Below are 12211 nucleotides of genomic sequence, written 5' to 3' on the forward strand. Positions count from 1 at the left end.
AAAGATGTATGAATGGTATAAAGAATTGGTTCACGTATCTTTGCACCTTTAGCGGACTTCACGCATTGACCTAACATGATATATTTCGTAAATTTCAAGGCCTTTTGAAATTATGTACTAATTTAGAAAATAAAAAGGGGCGTAAAAGTTCCACATTGTGGATGTATCATGTATATATATGTATATCTACCGAGAGATAAGAGTAGTTTTACATTCAATTATAAAGATTATTATGTTTTTAATTTTAGGCAAGGTGAGACTTAATACAGGACAAAGACTTAGAGTGTGAATTTTGATGAGGATAACTTGAATTTGTTGTGGTGTGACAGTGATCTAGTAACAATTTTTAATTTTTTGCTTTGATATCATATAAAAAATAAATGAATCTAACTTATTCTAAAAAATAGCTCAAAAAGTAAGAATTATCTCACACTTATAAAGACTATTAGGTTTTTAATTTTAAACTTAATATAATCTTTTTACGTTCAGGACTGAATAAAGACTTAAAGCGTAAAATTTGAGGATGATTTGAATTTTTTGTAGTGTGACAGTGGTCCAATAATTTTTAATTTTTTACTCTGATACCATATAAAAATTAAGTGAGTCTAATTTATTTTAAAAGCTAGCTCAAGAGATAAAAGTTGTCTCACATTTATAAGAAATATTAGACTTTTAATTTTAAACAATGTAGGACTTAATAACTGTCATTAATTTGGTTGGTTAAATAGTTAGTTTATTTATTTACTTAAATAAATATTAAAATTTAAATTTTGTTTTATATATATAATAATTTATTAGCTAACACCAAATTTTTAAATAGAATTTTAGTCCTTAACTTATCAAGTTAAAAAATATTATGTGAAATTTCTATAAAAAAAGTAAATACTGTTATTTTTAATTTATAATGTCGCTTTTTTATAATTTATTATTTTCAACAAATATTATTATCATGAAAAATAGCAAAAACGAAAATTAATTTGAAAAAAAACACACACACGAGAAGAATGGTGATACCACTTTTCATTAAATTAGCATACTTATTTTTTTCATTGTGAAATAAGAAATTTCACATTTTATTTAATAATAAAAAGTATAATAGCTCACTTTATTTGTTAATTATGTATGTTAGAATTCGATCAATATCAACAAAAATAAAGGACATTTGGTGATTAGTTGTTTACCAACATAAAAATAAACTCATAATATGACGAGTCACCAACATAGCATTTCTTCTTGTATAATAATGGTAGACACACAACCAACCGATAATGAAGTTATGTCGTCATTTTTGCATTCAATGGGGGCGGGCTTCCAAACTGAACTAAACACACACTTTAGGCCGGTTGAACCCTAATTAAGATAATCTTTTTTTTAGCCTTATTAATTATTATGCATAACCGTTTTGCTTTTGTTGCAATGGTGTTAGATATAATTATTTATGTATTTTTTATTATTTTTAAAAGAAGTAATTTTATGATATAGTACAAGAGTTTTTATGATTAAAACATCTAAATTCGATACTTATTGAATCTCAAAAAATAAAAATTCAGCATAAGGTAGTAAAAGTAAAAAACAAAAAAAAACAATGTAAAAAGATTAAATAAATTCAAAAAAATTATTGTTTAAAAAATATATTAAAAATATAATTATTTATATAATTTTTTATTAGATTAAGTTGTTAAAAAAAATAATTTTATAACAAATATAACATTATACTAGTTCATAAAATTGGCTAGTAAGACCTCTAATGAAAATAGTTGGAATTGTTTTCACACAAAAATATGTTATGGAACCGATTTTACTATAAGGTATTTGTTTTTGTTTTTTTTTTTTAATAAAAAAACTCAACTCAACAAAATAAAATATAAAATTATTTAAAATATGTTTAATGGCTGCATTATTTTCAACGACTAAACGATATTTTTTTAACCGATTACGTGATACATATAAAATTTGAATTTATGTTTTCATTGAAAGATAATTTTGGATATTTTGACGTGAAATTCCACCTATTATGATGGAATAATAAAATTATTGATTGACGTGTGGAGAGAAGTGGAGTGATTGATCGATTAAACTTATGTTGAGCAACAACACAACAAAAAATACTGTGTATCATGCTATCTCTCTCTCTTTTTCTAATAACTATACACTACTCTCTCTCTCTTTCTAAATGCTCTAATAATAATAATAATAATTCACTGCTGTTTTAGCTATAGGGATGATGAGGCGCGCAAAATGAAAAGTAGAAGAATGAGAAATGTATGGTAATGTTAATATTAATAATGTGTGCGCCGCTATTCTTTCACATACATGCATGATTCACACATCATATGATATTGCAAGCACTAATTAATTAAGCCCTCATCACTGCCAAACTAGGCACTGCCTTGTTTAATTTCCATGCTAATTTATACGAAAAAAATATCGGTATTTTTGTTAAAAATAAAATTATTTAGTATAGTTATAAGTAAGTGGATTATTTTGTAGATGAAAAATTAATATGTAGAGGTATATTAAACACATGATAACATCTTAGTCAATATGTAGGGACGTGTTGTAATATGTGAGGAGCGTGTTGAATAATTTTCATAATACTGTAACACAATTTAAATATCAATATTCAATCAAAATACACTCTCTTAGCTATTTTCATACTAAAATATTCAACAATCATCAAAATTTATTATTTTATTAGTTTTTTACGGTATTTTTCAATCTGGTAGGTTAAAGACTAATTCATCACAGATTTGAGCTCTATTTAAGAATTTGTCGCTCGCCAATAGGTTGCTGCATACACAAGATGAGATTCAAATCTTGACACTTGCTTAAGCGAATGAATGAGCTGACTACTCGACCAACCCAAATTGATTAGAATTTATTATTTTATCTATCAATTAGTTATCAATATTTAAAAATATGAATTAAAGTATATTATTAAATTATTAGACTAAAAAAATTGGATTAATGAGTAAAAGTGATAGCCAAAAATAATAATTTTTAATGATCCTCTAGCATTTTTCGTCACGCTACTCTATCACTATTAATAATTATCAACTTTGGACTTATTTATTTTTCAATTTTTATGTTATTTTATTTTTGTTTTTAACCTTTTAAGTTGGATTATTTTAAGGGTTATTTCTAAATTTATATTTTTTTCATATTATTTTTAGATGTGAATACTTATTGAGTATATTCAACAATATGGTTGGTTTTTTTTAAAGATATCATTTTTACTTTTTATAGGAGAATCATGAGAATATTTAAATGAGAAGTTAGATTTATAGACACAAATTTTATAAATACATTATTTTTCTTTAAATGACAATAAAACAGATTATATAGAATATAAATTTAGCAAAAAAGAAGAGCAAATAAATAAAAATTGTTGACATTGATACCACAAATAAAGTAGCTTAAGTATCTTAAAAGTATTATTTAAGACAATTAAAAAAAAAAGATGTGAATCCTAAAGTTTAAATTATAAACCATAATATTTAACAAGTGTTTAGATTTTTTATGAGAAAAAAATATTTCTAAAATTTAAGAATAAATTTTATCACACTTATGTTGGTTTAGCTATGTTGTGTGAAAAGAATGTTGAGCAATATATAAAGAGAAAACACTAATATGAATTTAGTGTAATAAGGTTAGCATAAATTTGTTGGTTTTAATAAAATTTTAATAAAAAAGTAAATTTTATTCTCTTTTATTCAGAGATGTTAAAATGATACTTTTTCTCTTCTATTTGTAAAATATATATTTTCTTTTTTTATAACTTTTAAAAACCTCCTCTTTAATCTATTTCAAATTTTTGACGTTAACTAATAATGTTAACTTTATCTATTTTTCAAAAAAAAAATTATTTTTTTTAATAAAAATACCCTTTAACAAAAAATTTATTTTTTGTCATTAAATTTTACTTACCAAAATTAACATTAATTAACACCTGTTAAATCAATAATTTCAGAGAATGAAAAAAAATGATTTCATTTCATTGAGTAATGAATAGCAAAGGTTAGTTTTTAAATACAAGTGATTGAAGAATAAAATAAGAGTAAAACTTATTTTAACTAGCTTTTGTAACTACTGTAACTAATCTAATTACACATAATTAATTGGTAAATACACGTGAGTCTAATATTCCCCTCAAGTTGGAGCATATAAATTGTATGTTTCTAACTTGGACATGAGAAAAAGAAATTGAGGTTTCGAAATGGCCTTGGTAAGGATATCGGCTAATTGATGTTTGATTGGAATGTGCACTAACTTGATGAACCCGGTTTCAACCTTTTTGCGAATGAAATGACAATCTATCTTAACATGCTTAGATCTTTCATGGAAGGTCGGATTAGAGGCTAATTGGAAAGCTGAAAGGTTGTCACAAAAAAGCATGGCAGAGTCAATGGTGATGTCCATGAACCTCAGCAAGTTGGTCAGCTAAACAACTTCACAAGCAGCATTGGCCAAAGTCCTGTACTCAGCCTCGATTGAGCTCCTTGACACGACAGGTTGCTTCTTACTTTTTCACAAAACTAAGAAATCTTCCAAAAAAGTGCAATAGCCGGTAGTAAACCTCCTAGTATCGAGGCAGCTCCCCCAATCTGCATCAGTGTAGATTGACAAGTTCACCTTCGAGTTTGAGAAGAAAAGAATACCTTGGCCTGGTGCCACCTTGAAGTATCTTAAGATCTGGTGAACTGCATTGAGGTGTTGAATTCTTGAGTTAGACATAAACTGCGCTAGTTTTGTCACTGAAAATGTTATGTCCGGTCTGGAAATTATGAGATACATGAGTCGTCCAATCAATTTTCGATAAGCTGATGCATCTTCAATCTTGTCACCTTCTTTGGCCCTCAATTTAATGTTTGCTTCCATTGGAATCAAAGCTGGCTTGCAGTGTAGGAAATTGGTGTCTTCGAGCAGAGATAAAGTATACTTCCTCTGTGTAAGTGAAATTCCTTTTCTGGATTTTGCACTCTCTAACCCCAGAAAAAATTTTAGATCTCCCAAGATTTTAACTTGAAAACTGATTGAAGTCTTTGTTGGATCTGTTGCACCATATCATTGTTTGCTCTGCCAATGATTATGTCATCAATATAGACAAATAAAAAGGTGATTGAGGAGCCTTCTCCTATAAAGAATAAAGAATAATCACTCTTGCATTGGCGAAAATCATGTTGCTTGAGAGTACAATAGAATTTGTTAAACCACTGTCGGGAAGCCTGTCTTAGGCCATAAAGAGATCGAGTAAGTCGACATACAAGTCCTTGGTTTCGTTTTGGGTGCCCCAAAGGAATCTCCATGTAGACCTCTTCATCCAAACTCCCATTTAAAAATGCATTATTTATGTCCAATTGCACGAAATTTCAGTTTCTCACTGCTGCAATGGAGTGTAAAACTCTAATTGTCGAGACCTTGGCTACTGGACTGAATGTGTCTTTAAAGTCAATGCTAGCTTGTTGCGTGTAATCTTTGGCAACGATCTTGGCTTTGTATCTCTCCAAACTACCATCAGCCTTAACCTTTCCTTTGTAAACCCATCTACAACTGATTGTCTTTTTGCTAGGAAGTAGAGGAACCAACTCCCCAAGTATGATTGGATTCCAGAGCATCCAACTCTTCCTTCATTGTTTGCTGCAACTCATGGTGATGTACTGCTTGGTGATAGAATTGAGATTTAGGGATAGTAGTAGCTTGATAAATTGCTGCATGGTAGATGTGGTGGAGTCTGTGGTTACTTATGTAGTTAGTAATAGGGTAGGGTGTATTGAGATTGCACACATAGTCATTGAGATATCTTGATGGTTGAATAGTCCTGGTTGTTCTTTGGGGTGGGTCAAAATTGGTGGAGGAGGGAGCTGTTTGAGGTGAAACACTTTGGTGGGAGCTAGAGAAATTTGTTGAAAGACATTGTGTGTTCTCTGTGGTAAAAATATTAGGGAGTGTTATGTCATCAGTGGCTTTTAGGAGTAGAATATGATCAAAGGGGTCAAGGAGTATAAAGGTGTGAGGACTTTTAGTGAAGGATAATGTCTCTTCATAAAAGATGACATCTTTAGAGATGAAGAATTGTTTTGTTTTGAGATTGTAAAGCATGTAGTTTTTGTAACCAACAAGGTATTCCAAGAAAATTGTTGGATCTGTCCTAGGATTAAACTTAGGTATGGAGTCTGATTTTGTAGCAGCATATGCAAGGCAAACAAAAACCCTCAGAGCTTGATAATTTGGTTGTTTTTGAAAAAGTTTCTCAAATGAGGACTGCATGTTGAGAAGTGGAGTTGGGGTTCTGTTTATTAGAAAAATAGCAGTGCAAACACATTCTCCCTAAAAGATAATGGGGATTTGGGATTGAAAATAGAGGGCTCTAGCCATGTTTAATAAGTGTTGATGCTTTCTTTTCACTACTGCATTCTGTTGAGATTTGTATGGACATGAAAATTGATAGAGGACTCCTTGTTCCTGTAAAAAATCAGTTATTGCTACCTCTTTGACATTATTAGACCTGAAGCACTTGATCTTGCTATGAAATTAAGTTTCTATTAAAGAGTAAAACGGTTTCATACATGTTGCAGCTTCAAATTTGTTAATTAATATAACAACTTTCCTTCACCCCTTCTAGAAACAAAATCAAATTCAAATTTTGAAAGTCAGTTAGGAGATGAGTTTAGAATTTTGAATTATGGATAGGAATCTAATAACCGCCCTTCTTTTGAATTTAAAATTATCCCAACAACCTTACCACTGAAAGTATATAAATAGGGGTACACCCATAGGTAGAAGATCACTTCTCTCAAACACTAATCCTTCCCCTTCTCCCTCTAAGCAAATATTTCGTGTGCAAACACAAGAGACAAGCTCATAGGCAATAAAAGAGGCGTTAGAAAAAGAGTAGAAAATTATGCTCTTCTTACTTTTATGTTGGCATGTAGTATGCTCTAATTTATTTCATTTTCATCCATGCATGGCTACCATCTTTCATGTGTCTTATGGCATTAATGATCCCTTACTTATCTTTCATCCACATTAATCATGATTATCTATTATATCACTCATGTCCTCTTAATTTATATCCCATATTTTTTATGTGCATTTAAATGACCTTTTATACCATTATACTATTATTCCTTTAACGTTGAGAGTACATACCCCTTTATAATGTTTTATTTAATCACCCTAATTTTTACTATGTGCATTTACATAACCTTTTATTCCATTATATTATTATTATCCTTTTAATGTTAATAGTACATGTTTTTCTATATCTTATTTAATGTACTCTATTCTATCATGTGCAACTATATGACCTCTTATATCATTATGTTATTATTACTCCTTAAAATTTAAAGTAAAAGATATATGCCTCCTTATAATATTTTATTCAAGTATTTAACATACCCCATTCTTACTATGTGTACTTAGATTGTATTTTATATATTATATTACTAATATCTTCTAAGGGTCAAGAGTACATGTTTCCTTATAATTATTTTATTCAACTAATTAATATCCCCTATTTTATTAAATGGAATTATATTAACTTTTAACCATTGGATTAATAATATTTCTTTGAGTTAAGAGTACATGCCCCCTTATAATTATTCAACTATTTAAAATATCATAATTTTTAATAAATGAACACTTATGTGATCTTTTATACACTATATTATTAATACCCCTATAGGGTCGAGAGTACCTACTTTCTTATAATATCATTATTCAACATGCTCATTTTATTATGGTATATGTCCCACCTCTTGCATGATCTATTTTTGCATGATCTTTTCTCGCATAATCTCTTCTTGTGTATGCCTAAACAATCCTAATTGTAAATTAAATTGAGGGAATGATCCTTCGATAAGGGAAGGTGACCCCAAAGACAAAATAATCGAGTTGATCCTTCGGTAAGGGAAGGTGATCGAATCGAGATGATCCTCTGGTAAGGGAAGGTGATCGGCAAACTTTTGAGAACCTTCGATAAGGGAAGGGGACTCCCATCAATTTTATATAATAAGATATCTTTGTTGATATAACTCTTTTCTTGTGTATGTCTAAATAATCTTGATTGTAAATTAAACTGAGAGAATGATCCTTTGGTAAGGGAAAGTGACCCCAAAAACAAGATATCGAGATGATCCCTCGGTAAAGGAGGGTGATCGATCGAGGTGATATTTCGGTAAGGGAAGGTGATCGCCAAGACATTCGAGATAAGAAATTTTGGTAAGGGAAGGGGACTCTCATTTATACCGGTTTGAACTCAATACCTTTCATAAAAGTTATAAGTTAAGGAAATGAGAAAGTATAAGGCAAAGTTTGATCATGATGATGTTTTTTTTCTAAAGATTTATTTATGAACATGTCGACGTTTCATATGTTACTATTCTTCTATTTTTCCTATGTGCTTTCCTTTTTACCTATGTGTTTTACAAGAAAGAATCATATTACATGTCATATCGTACGACTTTTTTTAAAATCCCACACGTGGGCTGGAGATAGGCATGGAGGTGTTGCATAGCACTCCTACTGAGACCTTAGGTTCTCATCCCTTTTCTTTTCCCATACTGTCTCCAGAGGAACATGGCACGGCGGATAGAGACGACGCAGTGCCCCTGAAGGTAACTTCTGAGTATGACCCCTCGAAGCACGCGTGGATAGTTACGACCACTACTACCGTGTTCCAAACTATTTACTTAGGTCGAGAGTTCGTGGAGAAAGAATCTCAACTGCCCGTCGTAACCTTCCTAGATAAGAACGCTTCAGCATTCAAGAAACAGTCATCCGAAGTGGTGCATCTCGAATAAGATTCCGAGACGGAGGAAGAAGTATCTGACAATCCTGACCAGGAGGAAGACACCATGGAGGAGGATCCAGAGGAGGAGTCGAATCCTTGCGAAAGTCCAAAGGTGGAATATGTACTCTATTCACCCACCTCGGCACCCCGTCGAGTCTTAGTTCATCCCACATAACGGAACCGGATCTTCACTGCACGAAAAGTTGTTGGAGGAAGACCACTGGTACCCTAATTCGTGAATAACTGAAGGGTCCCGATTAAGGATAGGATGGGACACAAGTATGGGAGCCTCCTCGACGAAATTAGTTAGGGCGTATTAGTTTCTTTGTTATAATTACCTCTAAGCATTTTATTTTGAATCATACTCATGGATAAGTTATTATTTCATATTTATTATATTCACTTCCATCGTTTTAGTGCTACTCGTTTTCCCCTTCACGCACACTTCCTCCTCCCTTGCATAACGATTAAGTTCATTTTCTATCTTTATCAAGTGTGACACCTTATTTAAAGACCTTCATGAATAGAATTTAACTTAGGGTGTTACATTAATGGTATCAGAGCAAAGTCGATCCTAGGGATCCTATCTTAGGAGGTACAACTAATAAAACTTCTCCCTATGGTTATCCTTTAATAGGAAACCTATAGCAAGCCGTGGACGCCCACGTGGCTCGAGCTCGAGCTCTGCAAATCTAGCAAAGCACATGAAGGAGATGGCCAAGACAATGAAGGAGCAGGCCTAAGCCACCACTCTGATGGCCCAACAACTGTCCACTGGAGACAGGGATTCCAATATTTCTAGGCTGGAGGCGAGACAGACCCGTACAACTTTTGCTGACTTCAAGAAGATTGGTCCACCTGAGTTTCATGGAGCCCTCGACCCTGATATAGCAGAAGAATGGCTGGTAGAAATGGAGAAGGTATTCACAATTTTTCCATGCACTAAGGAGCAGCAAGTGAGCTACGCTACCTTCATGCTGAAAGCTGATGCCGATTTCTGGTGGGATGGAGCAAGACAGTTGTTGGAGGATGCTGGAATAGATATCAATTGGGACACCTTCAAGGAAGCTTTCTACAAGAAGTACTTTCCCCTTTCTGTTCGAGAGTCCAAGGAGATGAAGTTTCTTCAGCTAAGGCAAGATAGGATGAGTATTGCAGAGTACACAGAGAAGTTCGAGAGACTCTGCAAATTTTCCGCCATGTATAAGGCTAATTCAGATGAAAAATGGAAGTGTATGAAGTATCAAGGAGGGCTCAGGACAGAAGTCCTAACCGCAATAGCCCTACTAGAAATCCGGGAGTTCTCCTCCCTCGTTAGCAAGTGCCAAGTGATCGAAGAATGCACCAAAAAACTAGCGTCGGAAAGAAGCGAGGCTTTCAAGAAAAGGCAACTGAATCAAGAATCATCTCAGCAGTCACCGCAGAAGAAGGCCTTTCTTGGAAAACCTACAGAAAGGCAACCTCAACAGGGCACGGATTGCCAGGAACCTCCCACTAATGCCTCACCAAAGACCACCGAACTCAAGGAGTGTGCTTCATGTGGGAAGCAACATAAGGGTAGGTGCCTTGTCGGGCAAAATGTCTGCTTCCGGTGTTTTCAGCCGGGGCATATCGCCAAGAAATGCCCAGCAGTTCTCCCACCCCCTGCCAATCCACCACAGCGTCAGGGGCGAGTCTTTGCCCTCAGTTGTGAGGAAGCCCACGAGTCAGAAGATAGAATAGAGGATAAATTCACAATTAATGGAATCCTTTAACTACTCTAGATGATACTGGTACTTCTCCTTCGTTCATATCTCTCTCCGCTACTAGTAAGATTAGCTTGTCCATGTCCAAATAACTATACATCTTACTAATGTCCTTTATTGACCAAATTAGGATGTAGAATTTGGGGACAAATTCTTTTTTTGATGGGAGTGGTAATGTAACAACCTCCCTTCACCCCTTCTAGAAACAAAATCAAATTCGAATTTTGAAAGTCAGTTAGGAGATGGGTTTAGAATTTTGAATTATGGATAGGAATCTAATAACCGCCCTTCTTTTGAATTTAAAATTATCCCAACCACCTTACCACTGAAAGTATATAAATAGGGGTACACCCATAGGTAGAAGATCACTCCTCTCAAACACTAATCCTTCCCCTTCTCCCTTTACGCAAATATTCCGTGTGCAAACACAAGAGACAAGCTCATAGGTAATAAAAGAGGCGTTAAAAAAAGAGTAGAAAATTATGATCTTCTTACTTTTATATTGGCATGTAGTATGCTCTAATTTATTTCCTTTCCATCCATGCATGGCTACCATCTTTCATGTGTCTTATGATATTAATGATCCATCTTTCATCCACATTAATCATGATTATCTATTATATCACTCATGTCCTCTTGATTTATATCCCATACTTTCTATGTGCATTTAAATGACCTTTTATACCATCATACTTTTATTCCTTTAACGTTGAGAGTACATACCCCTTTATAATGTTTTATTTAATCACCCTAATTTTTACTATGTGTATTTACATGACCTTTTATTTCATTATATTATTATTATTCTTTTAATGTTAAGAGTGCATATTTTTCTATGTCTTGTTTAATGTACCCTATTCTATCATGTGCAACTAAATGACCTCTTATATCATCATGTTATTATTACTCCTTAAAATTTAAAGTAAAAGGTATATGCTTCCTTATAATATTTTATTCAAGTATTTAACATACCCATTCTTACTATGTGTACTTAGATTGTATTTTATACATTATATTACTAATATCTTCTAAGGGTCAAGAGTATATTTTTCTTATAATTGTTTTATTCAACTAATTAATATCCCCTATTTTATTACATGGAATTATATTAACTTTTAAACCATTGGATTAATAATATTTCTTTGAGTTAAGAGTACATGCCCCTTATAACTATTCAACTATTTATAACACTTATGTGATATTTTATATACTATATTATTAATATCTCTCTAGGACCGAGAGTACCTACTTTCTTATAATATCATTATTCAACATACTCATTTTATTATGGTATATATCCCACCTCTTGCATGATCTATTTTTGCATGATCTATTCTCGCATAATCTCTTCTTGTGTATGCCTAAACAACCCTAATTGTAAATTAAATTGAGGGAATGATCCTTCGGTAAGGGAAGGTGACCCCCAAAGACAAGATAATTGAGATAATCTTTCGGTAAGGAAAGGTGATCGAATCAAGATGATCCTCCGGTAAGGGAAGGTGATCGGCAAACTTTTGGAAACCTTCGGTAAGAGAAGAGGACTCCCATCAATTTTATATAATAAGATATCTTTGTTGATATAACTCTTTTCTTGTGTATGTCTAAATAACCTTGATTGTAAATTGAACTGAGGGAATGATCCTTCGGTAAGGGAAGGTGACCCCCAAAGACAAGA

At 32.5% G+C, this 12211-nt stretch overlaps 1 protein-coding gene across 1 annotated transcript; it reads left to right on the forward strand.

The window, feature by feature from the left end:
* The first annotated feature begins 9546 nt into the window (after window positions 1-9546).
* LOC130945430 (uncharacterized) lies at window positions 9547-10545 on the forward strand. The gene has a single exon (XM_057874147.1). The coding sequence runs from the start codon at window positions 9547-9549 to the stop codon at window positions 10543-10545; it is 999 nt and encodes a 332-aa protein (XP_057730130.1).
* The last annotated feature ends 1666 nt before the right edge of the window (window positions 10546-12211 follow it).

The sequence above is a fragment of the Arachis stenosperma genome, chromosome 8 (assembly GCF_014773155.1).
Source record: "Arachis stenosperma cultivar V10309 chromosome 8, arast.V10309.gnm1.PFL2, whole genome shotgun sequence".
Lineage (NCBI taxonomy): Eukaryota > Viridiplantae > Streptophyta > Magnoliopsida > Fabales > Fabaceae > Arachis > Arachis stenosperma.

Coding starts and splice junctions, on each gene's coding strand:
- LOC130945430 (XM_057874147.1), top strand. CDS start 9,547: ATGGCCCAACAACTGTCCACTGGAGACAGGGATTCCAATATTTCTAGG.